Raw genomic sequence first — 16,411 nt, forward strand, 5'->3', positions numbered from 1 at the left:
TCCGCTACAAGTCGAAGGAAGAGATGCAGGATCCTGCAAACCGGACAAACATGGTGCGCTACAACACCAGTGACAATCGCCGTCGAACCCCGGATGCCGAGATCAATCTGTTCGACGAGGTGGCGCAGCGGATGATCAGCGATGTTGAGCTTCTTTGCTTCGACGAGGTGGCCGTCTCTGATGTGGCACACGCCATGATTCTCAAGCGTCTCTTCCATTCATTCTACAAGATCGGACTTGTTGTCATCTTCACTTCAAACCGCCCCCTTGAGGACTTGTACAAGGATGGCCTGAACCGTGGTGGGTTCATTCCTTTCATCGATCTGGTGAAGAAGCAGTGCATCATTCATCACATGAAGAGCAACGTCGACCATCGGTTACTCGGCCACCAGGCGGACACCTACCTCACTCCAATGAACAGTGAGAACACCTCCAAGTTCGAAAAGCTGTTTCTTGAGATGTGCAAGGCGATGCCTGCGACGGAGCGGAAGCTTGAGGTGTTTGGGCGCGACGTCATTGTGCCGCGGGCATGTGGAGGTGTGTGCTACTTCCACTTCTTTGAGCTCTGCGGCGGTGAAAAGTCTACGGCAGACTACGAGGTAATTGCCAGGACGTTTCACACAATCTTCATCAATGGTGTGCCCCAGTTTCCGTACGAGAACAGCGATGTGAAGAGCCGGTTTCTACTGCTCATCGATACGCTGTACGGGCATAGGTGCAAGGTAATGATTCACGCTGCGGTTGAACCGCCGCAGCTGCAAGCTCCGAAAGGAGAGGGCGCGGGCAGAATAGAAGGCGGTGCTCAACGGTTCGATCAGCTTTCCGAGTTCGAGCGCGAAAGTGGTAATAAGTTAGTGGATGCGGATGATAGCGCGTTCCAAATGGACCGGTGTGTGTCGCGTCTGTTCGAGATGCGCACAAAGGAGTACCTTGAGATCCCTCATGAGCCACAGGATGTGGATTTATCCACGCGATGAGATGCAGCTCCGTTGGTTCTGGCCCCGCCCTTATTTTTGTTTTGTGTGCTTGAACGAACTCTTCCAGCAAAACGGCGCACACGCTTTCTGTGGGGACATCCACCAACGCTTGTTCTCTACACACCACATACACACTCAAAGAAGGCATGCGTGACGGTTGGACATGGAGCATCAGGCAAGCAACAACAACCAGACCCAATACACGAAAAAAAGAACAAAAGTAGGCGTGATGCCAACCGACAAGTCCATGAAGGGGACAGAAGAAGGGAAAATTCAGATCAAAAGAAAACGAAACGAGAGGGCAAACGGTAATGCTACGACGAATAATAAAAGATGGGCGGGTGTGCATGCGCTTTGTGCCGTGTCTTCTCTCCCCCTCCCCCTGTCGTGTCCGGGAAAAAGGGGCTTCACTCCTCGTCGCGTCTTGTCTTGGCCGTATCCAGGAGAGTGCGGGATGCTGAATGCGCGTGGCTGCCACGCACGGATGCAAAGGTTTGCTGAGCGAGAAACACCGATTTGTTTGTCTGGTTTGCTCCTTCGTCTCTGCTCGCCCTGCTCGTCCTATCCTACTGCGCCTACCGTGCCGCTTCATCGTGAACGCTTTCCCCCTCTTCGTTTACTTGTCCGTATCTCTTCTCGGGGGAGGTCTCACCGTCGTCTCACTCCTCGCGCTCCTCGGCACTGCGCAGCGAGCGCACTTCTTTCATAGCCGCTGCGCTTCCTCTTTGATGCAGCGAAGGAGCGAGATAACAAGAGCAGAGAGAGTCACCGCCATGGCCATGGCGGCTACCAGGCTAGCAGCATCACTGCTGGCACTTTTCCTGTGCGGCTGCGCGTGCGTTAGCAACGCCGCTGCGGCCCGTGTGAACGATGATCTGCCGCCTGGCGTGATGCGCGGGCCGCTGCTACACGAGCACAGCTTTCAAGAGCCGCTCGTAAGCGACTGGTGGGAGGAAGGCGTTCCGCACTACATGATTGGCGGGTCGGCGGTCGCCAACGAGCGCTTTCTTCGCCTCACCACGAACGATCTGGATGACCATGGGTTCGCTTTCAACACCGCACCACTTGATCACGACAATTGGGAGGCTCGCGCGCGCTTCTCCATCCGGCCACCACCGGTGGCGGCTGACATGAACGGTAGCTCCGTCCACTACCAGGGCGGCGACGGCATGGCTCTATGGTACCTGGACCAACCGATCGGCGACGATCATCAGCACGTCGTCAAGTACTCCAAGTCCATCTCCCCGGAGCTGCGGGACGAGATGCTGGACGCCGAGAATCCGTGGCGTGTGGCCGACTTCCTGCTCAACGGCGACGACGACGACGACGAAGGGGTGGATGAGGATGATCTGACGGAGCAGGAGAAGCAGGAGGGACAGCAAGCGAAGGATCGCCGCGCTACAAAGAAGAGGAAGCGTGAGGAGCTGTTCAGGCGGCTGTTCAAGCGTGGCACCTCTGTCGACGACTCAGATAGGGAGCCACGTATCATGGGGGTGAAGTTCTCGGACTTCAACAAAGGCTTTGGCCTCATTCTCGATTCCGTAGGGGATGAAAGGGAGCACCTACGCGAGCACCAGCAGCAAGGCGACGCCGTGGAACACCACCACCACACCTCCAGCATCTACCTACTGCTGAACTTGCCGAACCACACATCCAGCTCAGGGGCGACGGTAGTGAACAACTTTGACCCAACGCGCGAAAACTTCCGCAGATCCCCGGATGTGCTGCGGTGCACGTACGACTTTCGCCAGAAGGGCACGAAGCCGTATGACCCCAAGGCACATATGATGAACAAGGCCACCAAGGCCGCCACCGCCGCCGAGGAGCCGGTGGAGCTGATCGTGCGCTACTACAAACAGAAGCTGACCGTAATCATCCGCCGCGAGGACGTTGCAAAGCGCGAGGTGTCGTCGGTGGTGGATGAGACGGGGAAGGCGACGGACGAGGTGGAGGTAGTGCGCACGTACACGGAGACCATGTGCGGTGAGGTGTACCCGATCCATTTGCCACTGCGCTACCACTTCGGGTTCTCCGCCAGTACCGGCCACCGGCCGGCCAAGAATCGAAAGCGCCGCCCGCTGCGGAGCGTCTTCCACGAGGCGGACAAGAAAACCTTCACTCACGTGGACGTCCATGATGTGTTGAGGTTTGACCTGCGTGAGATGGGGCTGGACGCGAAGGCAATGGGGTATTCCAAGACGATCCCGCTAGAGCACTTCGACTTTGAGGCGGACAGGCGCGAGCGGCTGCACTTCTCTCGCCAGCTCCCGGTGAGCCCGGACTCAGACACTGCATAAGCGGTTGTGTGCGACCGCTTTGCGTGTCTGTATTCGTGATCGTTTCTCTCACGTGGGCGTGTGCATCTCCTGAGGATGAGGCGGGTGGGACGTGGGAGACGGAGGCAAATAGCCGGGGAGGGGGAGGAGGGAGCAAGAGAGAGCGGGACGTGCACGTGTGCGTGGGTTCGGGCGACCTCGGCGCAGGCGGGCACGTCTCTCTTGTTTTTACCTTCGCTAGTGTATGTGCTTATGTCCTCCGTTTTGTTGTTGTTTCAGTGGCTCAGCAGCGGCTGAGGCTGCGCGGCACAGCCGAGGGAAAGGGAAAGTGCCCACAGGAGAGGGGTGGGGGAGGGGGCGGGAGGCGGAGGAGGCTTTTACGCACGCTCAGGCATGTACATGCCCGTCGTGAGCTTTCCTCCCTCCCTCCCACCCTTGGTGACGTATCGACGGACAGGGTGCACACGGTTGCTCCTCTCTGATGCCCCTTGCTACCTCTGCGCTCCCTCCCCCTCGGGGTGGCGGTGTTCTGCCTCATTCCTCATTCCTTCCGCATCCTTCCCTCTCAGCTCATGCCGCCGCATTGCACGGCACGGCACGGCGGCTCCTCCCCCCTCTGCATCACGTCCGTTTTCTGTATTCCTTTACTCTTTCATGTTCTCTAGACCTATCCCGTTTTCATTTTGCCTGGCACAGCCGCACGCGCGCACAGGACTATGTGATTACGCCAAGTGAGATGGGTGCCCGCGTCAACAGGGCTGTGCGCGTGTGTGTTGGGGGGAGAGGGGGGCGTATATATATATGCATGCTTGCATGTGCGCTCCTCTCTCATGTCCTCTGTCTCCACCTCTCGCTTCCTTCGTCGTGTTCTCCCTTGCCGATGAGCGCCAAGGAAACGAGGGCAGAACAGCGAAGAACAGGAGAGAGCAATCGCGCGTGGGTTTCCCAACGGCCAAGCGGTGGCAGGCGGCTGGAGGGAAGGGGGATGAATGTGATCATCTCCCCGTATTTCCTCCTCTGTCATGCCCCCTCCCTCCGTCAACGTGTGTGTGTGTGTGGCTCTTGTCCGTCAGCTCATCCTCCTCGCCTTTTCGTCTCTCTATCGCTCTTTGTGTGGCCATCTCCGCCCCTCCTCCCTCCCCTGCGATCCCTTCCGGTGCGTGGTTGCTTCCCCTGCATGCGCCCCCCTCTCGCGCTGGTTGTCTGACGCGGCAGCGTGGATTATGTGGTTTTCCTGCACTCCCTCTCTCCTTCCCCACCCATTTCTCCGCCCCTCTCGTCTCTCCACTGCGCCATCATCAGAGAGCTCTCTCTCTTGCTTCTCGACTTCCCTGTTTCTTCTCCCACGGCCCTGTTTGAGGTCCACCAGCCAGTACGACGACGTGCGCACTCTTCACGGCCGGCACACCTCAAATACACACACACACACACATACACACACAACGGCGGAAGAAAATGTCCGACGACGGCAGCGAGGTGGCGGTGGAGCTGCCGCAGATGTGGCAGTATATCCACCCAACGCACAACAGCGCCGACAGCAGCGAGGACGAGATGGATGACGAGGAAAACGTAGAAGTGGTCGACAACGACGCAGCCCGCGGAGGGCGCCCTGCCGACTACGTAAAGCTGAAAAAGTCGGCCCCACGCCTTGGCCAGCTGATCCGCTTCCTCAACGACATGGAGGACGAGGATGTGCAGGGGGTACTGCTGGAGAATGATCCGGTGACGCGGCAGACGCTGCTGCAGTGGGCGACGCTGAACAACCACTTCATGCTCGTCGAGTACCTCGTGAAGCGTGTGAAGCGCGCCGCCTTCTCCTTCGATGCCGAGTCGGTCGAGGTCGTGGTGTACGACCGGTGGGTGGAGATGTCGCAGGAGCTACCCACGGCTGCCGAGGTGGCGGAGCGGCAGAAGCAGCGCGAGAACGAGAAGGCAAAGCGTCTGGCGGAGCGTGCGATGGTCAACAGCGGTGACGATGTCGTCGAGGACGAAGAGAGCGAGGAAGAGGAGGAGGTGGAGCCGATGCCAGAGGAGCTCGTGTACGACACACTGGAGGACTACCACGGCGAGTTGGGGGATGGCGGTGTCGGGGTGGTGAAGCGGATTGGCGAGCTGGGCGTCTACGTGGGGCCGCGCCTGCCGGACGGCACGAAGCAGGGCCTCGGGCAGACACTCTTCCCCTCGGGCGACTGCTACGCGGGCGAGTACAAAGAGAATCAGCGCGACGGCCGTGGGGTCTACTGGTGGTCCAAGGGCGGCGCACTTTACTGCGGCGAGTGGTTCCGAAACATGCGCCACGGCTACGGCCGGATGGTGTACCCAGACGGCTCCCGCTACCTCGGGCGGTGGGTGCACGGCAAGCGCAGTGGCAAGGGTCGCTACGTCTACGCCGACGGCAGCAGCTACGACGGGGCCTGGGTGAAGGACGAGAAGCACGGGAGCGGCACGTACCACCTGCTGGACGGCTCCTCCTTCATTGGCACCTTCCACCACAACCGTTTCGTATCAGGCGAATGGCGCCTCGCGTCCGGGACGGTGCGCTACATCGGCAACTTCGAAAATGATACGCCGGCCGGCGCCGGCGTCTACGTGCACCGCTGCGGCCTCAAGCCCGGCGCCTTCCAGCAGGAGGGCACCTACTCGGGGGAGGGCAAGTCTTGGGTGCCGAGCATACTGAAATGCACGTCTCGCATGGTGCCACACATGGAGCTCGTGGTACCGCCGCAGCTTAGCGGGTCGACGCGGGTGCCGATGGAGTTTGGCGCCGAGTGCACCGGCCGCACCATGGCGGACCTCATCAAGATCGCCAACTACCCCCCGCTGCTGCGGTGGGTGGCTTCCCTGGCCTCCGCGGCCAAGGACGTGGTAGCTGGCGAGGCGGAGTTGAAGGGGGTGGAGCTGAGGGGTGTGGAGGTGCAGTCGATGCGCTACGACGCCGCCGACCCCGATGCAATCACGGAGGTGACCATCCTCCCCATCCTTGTTGACAGTGTCGGGAAGCGCGTGCGCCCGCCATCGGAGTCGGTTACTCTGAAGCCGTCCGTCACGCGTCTGATGATCCTGCTGGAGGCTCCAGGCATGGAGCCGGTAGTGCTCTTGGAGAGGTCCCTTCAAAGCACTAGCCCCGACGACCACCACCAGCAGAGCCGCCTTCCCGCAGTGCGCATCAGCGAGGACTCGTCCGTGGGCGGCGACGTGGTGGACGCAGTCGGGCCCGCCCTCCGCCTGGAGCTCACCTCCACGAATACCATGGCTCTTTTGCTGCCTCCTATGCGATGCAACCCCATGCAGGGCAACGCCGAGGAGTCGGTGTGGATGTACGCCCAGGAGGTGCACCGCGAAACAGTGGCGCAGCTGGAGCACAAACTGCAGCTGCTCTCCGCCGAGTTGCCGGAGGCGTCGACGGTGTACGTGGCGGTGCTGCTGTCCGACGTGGCCGCCATCTCTACCGACGCCATGACGGCAATGGCGGCCGCCAATGCGCAGCAGCGCCGCGCCGCCCATACACTGCCCAGAGCCACCGTTGCCCCGCAGCGCCCACCGACGCCGCCGCCTCCAACGTTGGAGCCGCGGCCGGAGCTCCAGCCCCTGTACGATGCCAAGGCCCGCCGTGATGAGGCAGAGTTGGAGGAGTAACACCTGCTAGAGAGGGAAAAGCAGCGACAACTGCAAGGCACACACACACACACGCATGCACACAGGGGCATCACCCTCCTTCCATAGATGCACTACGGCCGTCGTCCGGGTCTCCTTGCCCTCCTTCCCCAACACACACACACACACACATGCATTCTTTTTCATCTGCTGCCGCTGTTGCATGATTGTGTGTGTGTGTGCGTGTGTGTGTGAACGTTATGTACATAGCAGTAAAGCCGCTCCACCTGTCCGTGCCCCCCCCCCCCTCGCGCCCTGACATCGTTAGGAGGACATCACCGCTCCTCTTCTTCTTTCTCCATAAGAGGTGGTGGTGATTGGGAAGGTGCCGTGTCAGGAGGTAGTCCGTCGCCGCCTCCTCTGCCTCAGTACACACACACACACACACACAAACAGGCGTAGCAACGTACAGGTGCCCGCGTGTGTGCGTGTGCGTCGTTTGTTGGGTGTGGTGGGCGCTTGTGGGTGGTCGTATGCGTGCGTGGATTTGTGTACCTCTCTCTCCTCCTCTATTCTGGTGGACGGCGTACGTGAATCGCCCTCCTCCCGCCCCTCAGCCTCTCGGTGGTGGCGGTTGCGGATGGTGCGGATGACCTGGACGGGATATCCCGTTGATGTGATGATGATTGATGATGTACAGCAGCGGACACGCATCTGTGTGCGTGTGTGCGCGTCTGTTTATGCGTGTTCTTATTCACGCACAGCGAACCGAAAAGGAAGCGCGGAAGGGTGTGTCCGTGTGTGCTTCGCGGGCGAGAGTGTCGACCATGGAGGAGGCGAGGGAAAGACGAAGTGGGGAGGAGGGGGGAAGGCCTCCCTCCCTCCCTACAGCCACCAGGGGTGTCTCTGTTGACTCTATCTGCACGCACAGCGATACACGCGAGCACACGCACACACACAGGGCAATCACATGAGCAACTCCCTCTCCACTCCTCGTCCATCTTTGCATCGATCCGCTTGTCTTGTTCATGTATCTATCCTCATTCTTATCTGCCTCCCCACCGCTGCTGCCTACTGGTGCCATCCGCACCCACACACAGACACAACACACATTGCATGAAAAGGCCGGAGGGGTGATCCTCAAAGGCGGTGCAGCTGCACTTGGGCTTGTGCACCTATCCACAACAACACCCCGTCAACGTCCCCAACGAGAGGCCTCGCGGCCCCCCTCTCCCTCCCCGACAGGGAACTAGAAGAAGCACACCTGTGCGAGGCTAGCGCTTGCCGACAGACTTGGAAAAGGACCTCGAACAAGGATCGGGCAACGCGGCGCGCACATGATGGAGGACGGCGATGCCGGCACCCTGAGCAGTCAGGATTCTGCGTGCGCGCGGGGGACCGTCTGGGCACGAGTGAGTAGGACGGGCGCATTCTCTCTTCACCTCCTCCGCCCTTTTTTATCGACGGCTCTGTAGAGGCCATCAATGTGCGGGTGAAGGCGGTGCAGCGCTGTCGTTCCTCTAAACACAAGCGCCCGCGAAGGAAAAGGGGTTTGCAAGAGACGAACGCCCTCCCCCTCGCTGGTCTCTCTGCCTGTCGTGGGCGTTGTTTGCTGTCTTCTCCCATCTCTCCCCTTCCGTCTCTCCCCTTCCATCTGAGGCGCCAACGACGACGGCGAGGCGGCAATCATGAGCGCATCGTGCTTTTCCCTTTGTCGGACGCGGGCAGCTGCCGATGAACATGTGCAAACGGGGAGAGAGGAGAGAGGATGGTTGCTCCCTTGTCCACGACGACACGACAGGTGCCCTTGGTCGGTGTACATGATAAACTCTTGGCACCCCCACGTGCGGCCATCAGCTCTCTGTCCTTCGGTGCTCAGCCCTGTGTGGTACGCCTATCGCTGCTTCATCACCGTGTCAGCGCCGTCCTCACGTTGTCTTTTACGGTGCCGTCTTGTATCGGCCTCTGCACTTGCGTTGCCGTCAGCGTGTCGCCATGCAGCATCCCAGCTCCCAGATCTGTGAAGAAGCTGGCACACCGACAGCTCACTGCACCCCCTCCGGCGGTGTTGAGCGGGTGGCACTGTCTACATGGACTGCGCAACAAGGGAGAGGCTCCCCCCCCCCCCCCCCACACACACACCCCACCAACATGTGTAAGCACCCCTGCGACGGCGCAAGAAATTTGTCATGGCCCGTCTCGCGAGTAGCGTGATGTCTGGGTGTGCTCTCTCTCTCTCTCGCACAAGAAGACGCCGAAGTTGTGCTCGACCAGTGCCCCATCGCCGCGAATCGGATAAGGTGTGGTCCTGGCCACAGGTCTGCCTAAAAGGCTCAATGCGGCCCGCGCGTGTAGCGAAGGCGTGGTCCAACTTGTGCGCCCCCCCCCAAAACGCGGGCGGAGCGCTGAAAAGCTCACGCGGCCAGACGGAAGCGTCGGCGATGCGCCCCACACTCTTTCCATTCCTGGACCTTCTTCCTCCCTACCCAGTTGCGCGACAACGTTGACATCATCGTCAGAAAATCCGCCGCGTCTCCGACTGACTGTGTGTGTGCGTGCGCGGTAAAACCGCATCAACTCTCCCCCCATTAGGAGTGCTCACCTATCGACATCCATAGACAGACGCACGCACAGGAACACGTCTTACCATTTTCCTTTCGTCTCTTCCAGTATCAGACAGGGGTGTCGTTGCCATGTTCTTCTCAACCTACGTGCTCACGAAGAAGGGCCCGCTCGCCAAGGTTTGGCTCGCCGCGCACTGGGACAAGCGACTCACCCGCCATGAAGTGAAGGTGGTCGACCTCAGTCAGACTATCCTCCACATTGTCCGCCCTGTCGTCCCGATCGCCCTGCGCACGTCCGGTGAACTGCTCGTCGGTGTCGTGCGCATCTACGCACTGAAGGTGAAGCACCTGCTGAAGGAGGCGACCGAGGCGACGCTCTTCTTGCGTGTGACGACTCTCGCGACGAAGGGCAGCAAGGCTGGTGTCGCCAGTCAGCACCGCACCACCTCGATCGACGGCGTCGTGGTGCCCGTGAAGGGCAGCGATGTCGAGGCCGTGACGTTTGACTGGAACGCCGATGTCGCCGCGAAGCACGGCGCGGCGGCAGACACTGCCGAGGCTCTTGGCGAGGGCCGTTTTAATGCCATCGCTGATCTGCTGGGAAACAGCCACCGCATCGAAGTCTCCGACACAGACAAGGAGGATGCCCTCCTGGCGTCGGCGTGGTACACAGTGCAGCCAACGTCGCAGGCGGCAGGCGACGAGCTTCACACCATGCAGCAGGACTACGACGAGATCGCTAAGATGCGGGCAGACTTGATGGCCTTCGGCGAGCGCGCCAGTGGGAGCGGCAGTGGCAGTAAGAGCAAATCGAGTCTGTCGAGTATGGAGAAGGGTCGTGGCAGCGTTGCCGTTGATGTGGACGGCATGGCGTTCCCCGCTGTCGGCGATGAGCTGGATATTGGCGTCCCGCTCCCTGACGAGCTACCGCCGGGCTTCCCTGCTCTGGACGGGCAGGTGCCGACGGGCATGATACCAGCCGATCCGTTCCTGCTGCCGGATATGATGATGAACATGGATGAGGCGGCGGTGGCGGTGCAGCAGTCACGTCCAGGCCGAAAGATGCGGCCGGTGAACGTGTGCGACCTCGACTCCACGACGCTATCGCGCGAGGCCTTCGAGAAGTGCATGGCAGACCGTAGCGACATTCTTAACAGCGAGCCGCGCCGTGGCCCCTACGACGCGCAGGAGGAGGCTGACCGCTACACCGTGAGGGGGTCCGCGAACACGGCGAACGCGGTTGCTGCCAACCCCGCGATGGACGCGGCGCCTCTCTCGGGGGTTCTGAACCCGGCGCTTCGCCTCGCATACGCGGCAGCCCTGCGGGAGAGCGCCGAGAAAGCTGTCGCGATGGCGGCGCAGGCGTTTCGGGAGTCGACGGCGCGGCGAAGCGAAGTCCCTGCTGGCGTCGGGGGCATCCTCGAGGCGGACGATGCGCAGGTTGCCGCGGCGGATCTGGACGGCAGCGCCATGCTGCTGCCGGAGGAGGAGGTGGCGCAGCAGCGTCGCAAGCGCGGCCGCGACGACGGTGACGGAGTCGATGACTCAACGATGGCTGCAGGTGTGTCGGCCAGTGTTCAGCAGACGCTGGAGCGCATTCGAATGGAGCTCTCGGTGCGCGCTGCGCGTGACCGCAAGAAGCCCCGCACGCAGTCGGCTGCCTCTCTCGTTGGTGCAAGCTGCGCGTTGCGGGAGGTGTGCCGTGGTCTGCGCCGTCGCGATGCCGCACGCACGTTTGTGGACGTCCTCGCACTGGCATCGAAACAGTACGTTAGCGCACAGCAGGCGCCGGGGTCTGATGAGGTGCAGGTGACCCTGAACGAGTCGGCCCTGGGTCTATTGGCTGCGGCGTGAGAGCGGCGTTAGAGGTGGACTGAGCGACGAGAGCAAAGCTGCCGCGCTCGCTCCTTGTGTGCGGCGCTGTGTGTGTATGTGTCGCATGTTCGCCTGTCTCACTCTCCATAAACCATCGCGTCGTTCGACAGGGCACCCTCATCATCATCACCTCCCCTCAACTGGTAGTGCTGCGAGTGCCGGTGTCTCCCGTGCGGCTGTTGCCGCGGTGACTGGTGCTGGTTGACCTCTGCCCCACACTGGCCACGTTGTCCTTCCCTTCCACCCGCTGTCCCCCCCCCCAATTCTCTCTCCAGCTGAATGCTGCTTTCTTTTTCCATAGAGTACCACCGCTAATAGGGGGGGGGCGGGAGGCATCGATGTGGGTGTTCGTTGTTTTACCGACTTGCTCTCCCCGCCTCAGGAGCTTGTTCTCTGTCTGTGGGTGTCCGTCTCTCACCCTTTCTCTGCATGTGTGTGTGTGCGCGCCAGATCTTGCGGTGGTGGGAGATATATATATATATAGGGAGGGACGGAGGGTGCGCGATGTCCCCCTCGTTGATGGGCGGCAGAGTCCGCCCCCTCCGTCCTTTTCTTCAGTACACACACACGTGCAGAGTAACGACAACTCTCTTGAAACCATAGAAGCAGATGTACGCACATACATGCACGTGTTTTTGTGAAATCCATCATCAGAGCTATGCGCACTGTGTGTGCCAAAGCGGAATGGGCCGGCTTGTCTGTGACGAGCTCGTCCGGTACGCACACGCACACGTCTGCACATGCACATACACGTCCCCTCCCTCCTCGTGTACACACGCCCATGCCGGGGCCTCCCTCATAGACGTGCGTGCCTTATTTTCTATTGATTATTCTCAAGTCCCATTGCGGTATATATATGTATGTATATGTATATGTATGTATATGTATATATGTATATGTGTATATATGTATGTATATATGTATGTATATATGTATGTATATATGTATATATGTATATATGTATATATGTATGTATATATGTATATATGTATGTATATATGTATATATGTATATGTGTATATATGTATATGTGTATATATGTATGTATATATGTATGTATATATATATGTATGTATATATGTATATATGTATATATGTATATATGTATGTATATATATATATATGTATATATGTATATATGTATGTATATATGTATGTATGTATGTATGTATGTATATATGTATATGTATGTATATATGTATATATGTATATATGTATATATGTATATATGTATGTATATATGTATGTATATATGTATATATGTATATATGTATATATGTATATATGTATATATGTATGTATATATGTATGTATGTATGTATATATGTATATATGTATATATGTATATATATGTATGTATATATGTATATATGTATGTATGTATATATATATGTATGTATATATGTATATATGTATGTATATATGTATATGTGTGTATGTTTGGGCCTTTTTCCGTCGCGCGTGTTGGTTTCTTTCGGCTCAGGGGGTGCCGCTCGTGTTGCGCACTTCTCTTTAACGTTTGTGCTTGTCGTTGCGTGTCTCTTCTTGGGTCTTGTTCCACTTTGTCTTTTGGTGTTGGTGCGCGCGCACGAGCGCCAGGAGGCGGTGCTGGCGGTGGACAACCGGACCTGGCGAGGAGGAGGAAGGGGGAGGGGAGGATGATATTCAATAAGGAGAGAGGGAGTGCAAAAAAAAAAGGCGGCACGTCGTGCTCGCGTGTGCCCGCGCGTTCACTTGCGTGTACATGTGGACTTCTCCACAGACACACACACACACACATCCACAGAGGTATACAGACAGTCAGCCCGCCTCGCACGTCTTTTGCACATAACTCTGTGACTCTCTCGTGCTCTCCCTCCTCCCCCTGCGCGTCCAATGAATGCCAGCTGCGTCATCTCCGGTCGGCCGCTTCAATATTTTTTTTGTTGTGCATTTAACTTGTATCTTCTCGGGGTCACGCACCATCACGTTCCCTCCGTCTTTCCCGGTAGGATCTGCGCGTGTCTCTGTCAATCACTCGCTCGCTCTCTGCATGTGTGCGCGTGTGTGTGTGTGTGTGGAGTGCGTCTTTTCCTTCGCGACTGATGCGTCTGTCATGTTTCTCTCCCTCGATCTTCGGTTCCACACGCACACACAACACAGCTGCGTTGAACAGACGGGGCCTCATGTTCTCTCTCTCTTCTCCGTGTCCCTCGCTGACGCGTAACACAGATGCACTTATGGGGAGGCAACGGCAGGTGGAGTTGGGGTGGGAGAAGGCGAGCGATCCGAGGCGCCGGGGACCGTGCGACTCCGCCTCTGCCGTCGTCTCTCGTACTTTTCCACTGCGTATCCAGAGAGCTTTTCACTGTCTCTCTTGCATACGTGTATGCTTGCGCGTGTGCAACGATTGGTATGCCGGATGATGTCGGTTTGATGGGCGGTGTTCTCACTGCTGATGGTGACGTGCGCCGTTCGTCATGTGAAGCCGTCTACCTGTCCATCGCTTGCCTTCACCTTTTATGTTCCCCCCTCTAGCCGTAGTTCCAGTATCACTCTCTCTCTCTCTCCTTCTGTGTGTGCTCGCACGTGTGTGTAGGTGGATGCGACGGTGACAAGAGCAGAGTGGACGAATATCAACGTCACGGGTCTTGGACAGGACATCAGTAGCGAGCGGGCGTTACTTTCAAGCATCCTTTTTTCTCTGTGTGTGTGTGTGAGCTTGGGTACGTGTGCGCACCTATACACTTGTCCGTGCATACACACTCGCGCACACGCAGACAGACATCGATATACGGGCACGTCGGCACACACCGCCGTGCGCAAGGCACCATGTCGAAGTACGCGAATCCCGAGTACTGGGAGGACCGCTACCGCAGCAACGACACCACCTTCGACTGGTTCGTCACCTATGACAACCTGCAGACCATCCTGCGTCCTCTGCTGCAGCCGGCGGAGCAGATTCGGGTGCTGGTAGTGGGCTGCGGCAACAGCCGTCTCTCTGCTAACCTCTATGAGCACCTCAACATCAAGAAGATCACCAACGTGGATGTGTCGCCGACGGTGATCAGCCAGATGCAACGCCGCTACTCGGAGATGAACGAGATGCAGTGGATCTGTGTCGATGTGCTCACCACCCCGATAGAGAAGCTGATGCTGGAGCTGTGCCCGAACGACTATCTCTATGATTTTATTGTGGACAAGGGCCTCGTGGACAGCATCCTCGGCGGCTCAAACTCCTTTCACAACCTGTACACCTTCAACAAGAACATGTCACGCCTGCTGAAGCGCGGCGGCCGCTTCGTCGTTGTCTCGTACGGGTCGCCCGAGACGCGCATGGACCACTTCCGGCGCAAGAAGCTCAACTTTGATGTGGAGCACAAGCTGCTGGAGAAGCCGATGCTAAGTTCCTCTACCGCCAGCCCCACCGGGCACTACCATGTGTACATCATGGTGAAGGTTGGCGCGAAGCAAAGTGTCGGTGTCGCCGTGGCAGCAGGCGACGCCGAGTCGGAAGACGACGACGACTTCTACGACCGCTTCATGACGCATAACTCCGCCGCCATCTGAGGCACGCTTGGCGGACGCGGCGGCGGTGACCACGTCGGGGGACTGCAAGAGGGAGCGTGAGTGGACGCGTGCGTGTGCACGAGTGCCGCCATCCTTGTCCTCGTCGTCGCCGTCCTTCTCGTCACAACCACTACTGCGACCATCGGTGGCTCTTCGCTCTCTAAGAAGCGGTGCGTGTGTGGCGTTCTTTGTCGCGTTGTAGACCAGCCGCGACGTCGATGGTGCCGTGCTGTGAGCGCGATGGGCGGGACGCTAAAGGCGACTGGTGTGTGCGCCTGTGTGTCGTTGAGTTGACTGTTTGATGTACATACCGGAAGCAGCTACTACTTCACCACCACCACCACCCTCTTCCTCCTCCTCCGCCTCCCCTATTCACTTGGCATACGGTTGTTGTCTTCCGGGAGGGCCCCTTCTTTGGTGGGCGCATGGTGGCTTGGGGATGGTGTTGGCGTACAGCCGTGCGAAGGGGAGCGGAGGCCCGCTGTAGGTGTGTGTGTGTGCGGTGTGTGGATGTACAAGGTGAACCAAGTGCAATGACATGGCGGTTGGGCGGGCGTGTGTGTGCGTACTCATGCACACATGCACGCACAGGAGGAAGACAACGGGAACATGAATGGAGGTGAGTCCGCGTCCCGAAAGGTGCGCCTGCGCAAGCTTGCGTGCAAGCTCATGTGCATGCACATGACCCAACGCACACACCTCCATCGTGACTGTCGGTGCAACTGCATACACTTCCCCCCTTCTCCGGCTTTTTCTGCATGCGAATCAATACGACGGACTGCATGGGACTCGTGTGTGGGGCTGCCTGGGAAGGGAGGGGAAGGGGAGTGCGCTGCTCCGTCCTCACGGTGTATATCTGCCCTTGATCCACTTATGCGTATGTGATGTTGCTGCGCCTCCACTGCAGTAGAAGTGACACACGCGTGGGCCGCAACGCGTCAGACTAATGGGCGCCGAATGACTCTTGAGCTTATTTCCCACGTATTGCTTCTCCCCCGCTTTTTTTTCTGCGCGTCTGCTCGTCAACGCGACACACACACACCGGCTGCGTGCCTACACGCGTGCGCAGCAACACAGAAATTCCTGGAGGTTGTCACCTCGCTTTTCTCTTTTCTCTCTCCGTCTCTCTCCGCCTATCACCCGCACGTCGCACCTCTCTCTCTCCACGCACAACCCCCCCCTACCTATTCCATCCATCTTCCTCTACCCGAAGAATCGACACACACTACAGTCACACGCACAAGCCACACCTTCAGGCGAGCCGGAGAGGTGTAGCGTTGCACATACATTCACGTAACGCGCACACTCCTCGCCCCCAGCTCATACACACGCACACAGTACAGGCGAGGGGACCCGATACCATCACTACGGAGGCGTACGTGTGGGGTTGGAGTTATTCCCCCCTCTCCTCCGTTTTTCCTGTCTCTCTCTCATCTTTTGTTTCTGGGGCGCTCTTTCTTTCCGTGCGGTGTGTCTCTCCGACCCTCACTCCACACATACACACGCGCCCTTATCCGCCGCACCCCCTCCTCCTCCTCCTCCGCTCGCTCGCCCGCTCCGTGTGTGTGTGTGTGTC

The 16,411-nt window shown here is 58.4% G+C and overlaps 5 protein-coding genes across 5 annotated transcripts; all 5 read left to right on the forward strand.

Annotated features, from left to right (window-relative positions):
• Window positions 1–2: 2 nt before the first annotated feature.
• Window positions 3–977, forward strand: LMXM_05_1061 (putative ATPase; the record flags this gene model as incomplete). The annotated part of the gene is made up of 1 exon (XM_003871948.1): window positions 3–977. A coding segment is annotated over one exon (975 nt), but the record flags the coding sequence as incomplete, so codon positions are not given.
• A 728-nt stretch (window positions 978–1,705) lies between these two features.
• Window positions 1,706–3,274, forward strand: LMXM_05_1070 (conserved hypothetical protein; the record flags this gene model as incomplete). The annotated part of the gene is made up of 1 exon (XM_003871949.1): window positions 1,706–3,274. The coding sequence occupies one exon, from the start codon at window positions 1,706–1,708 to the stop codon at window positions 3,272–3,274; it is 1,569 nt and encodes a 522-aa protein (XP_003871998.1).
• Window positions 3,275–4,708: 1,434 nt separating this feature from the next.
• Window positions 4,709–6,889, forward strand: LMXM_05_1080 (conserved hypothetical protein; the record flags this gene model as incomplete). The annotated part of the gene is made up of 1 exon (XM_003871950.1): window positions 4,709–6,889. One exon carries the CDS (start codon window positions 4,709–4,711, stop codon window positions 6,887–6,889), a length of 2,181 nt encoding a protein of 726 aa, XP_003871999.1.
• Window positions 6,890–9,540: 2,651 nt separating this feature from the next.
• Window positions 9,541–11,265, forward strand: LMXM_05_1090 (double-strand-break repair protein rad21 homolog,putative; the record flags this gene model as incomplete). Its single annotated transcript, XM_003871951.1, has 1 exon — window positions 9,541–11,265. The coding sequence occupies one exon, from the start codon at window positions 9,541–9,543 to the stop codon at window positions 11,263–11,265; it is 1,725 nt and encodes a 574-aa protein (XP_003872000.1).
• A 2,832-nt stretch (window positions 11,266–14,097) lies between these two features.
• On the forward strand, window positions 14,098–14,835 carry LMXM_05_1100 (conserved hypothetical protein; the record flags this gene model as incomplete). Its single annotated transcript, XM_003871952.1, has 1 exon — window positions 14,098–14,835. One exon carries the CDS (start codon window positions 14,098–14,100, stop codon window positions 14,833–14,835), a length of 738 nt encoding a protein of 245 aa, XP_003872001.1.
• Window positions 14,836–16,411: the final 1,576 nt, after the last annotated feature.

The sequence above is a fragment of the Leishmania mexicana genome, chromosome 5, assembly GCF_000234665.1.
Source record: "Leishmania mexicana MHOM/GT/2001/U1103 complete genome, chromosome 5".
Lineage (NCBI taxonomy): Eukaryota > Euglenozoa > Kinetoplastea > Trypanosomatida > Trypanosomatidae > Leishmania > Leishmania mexicana.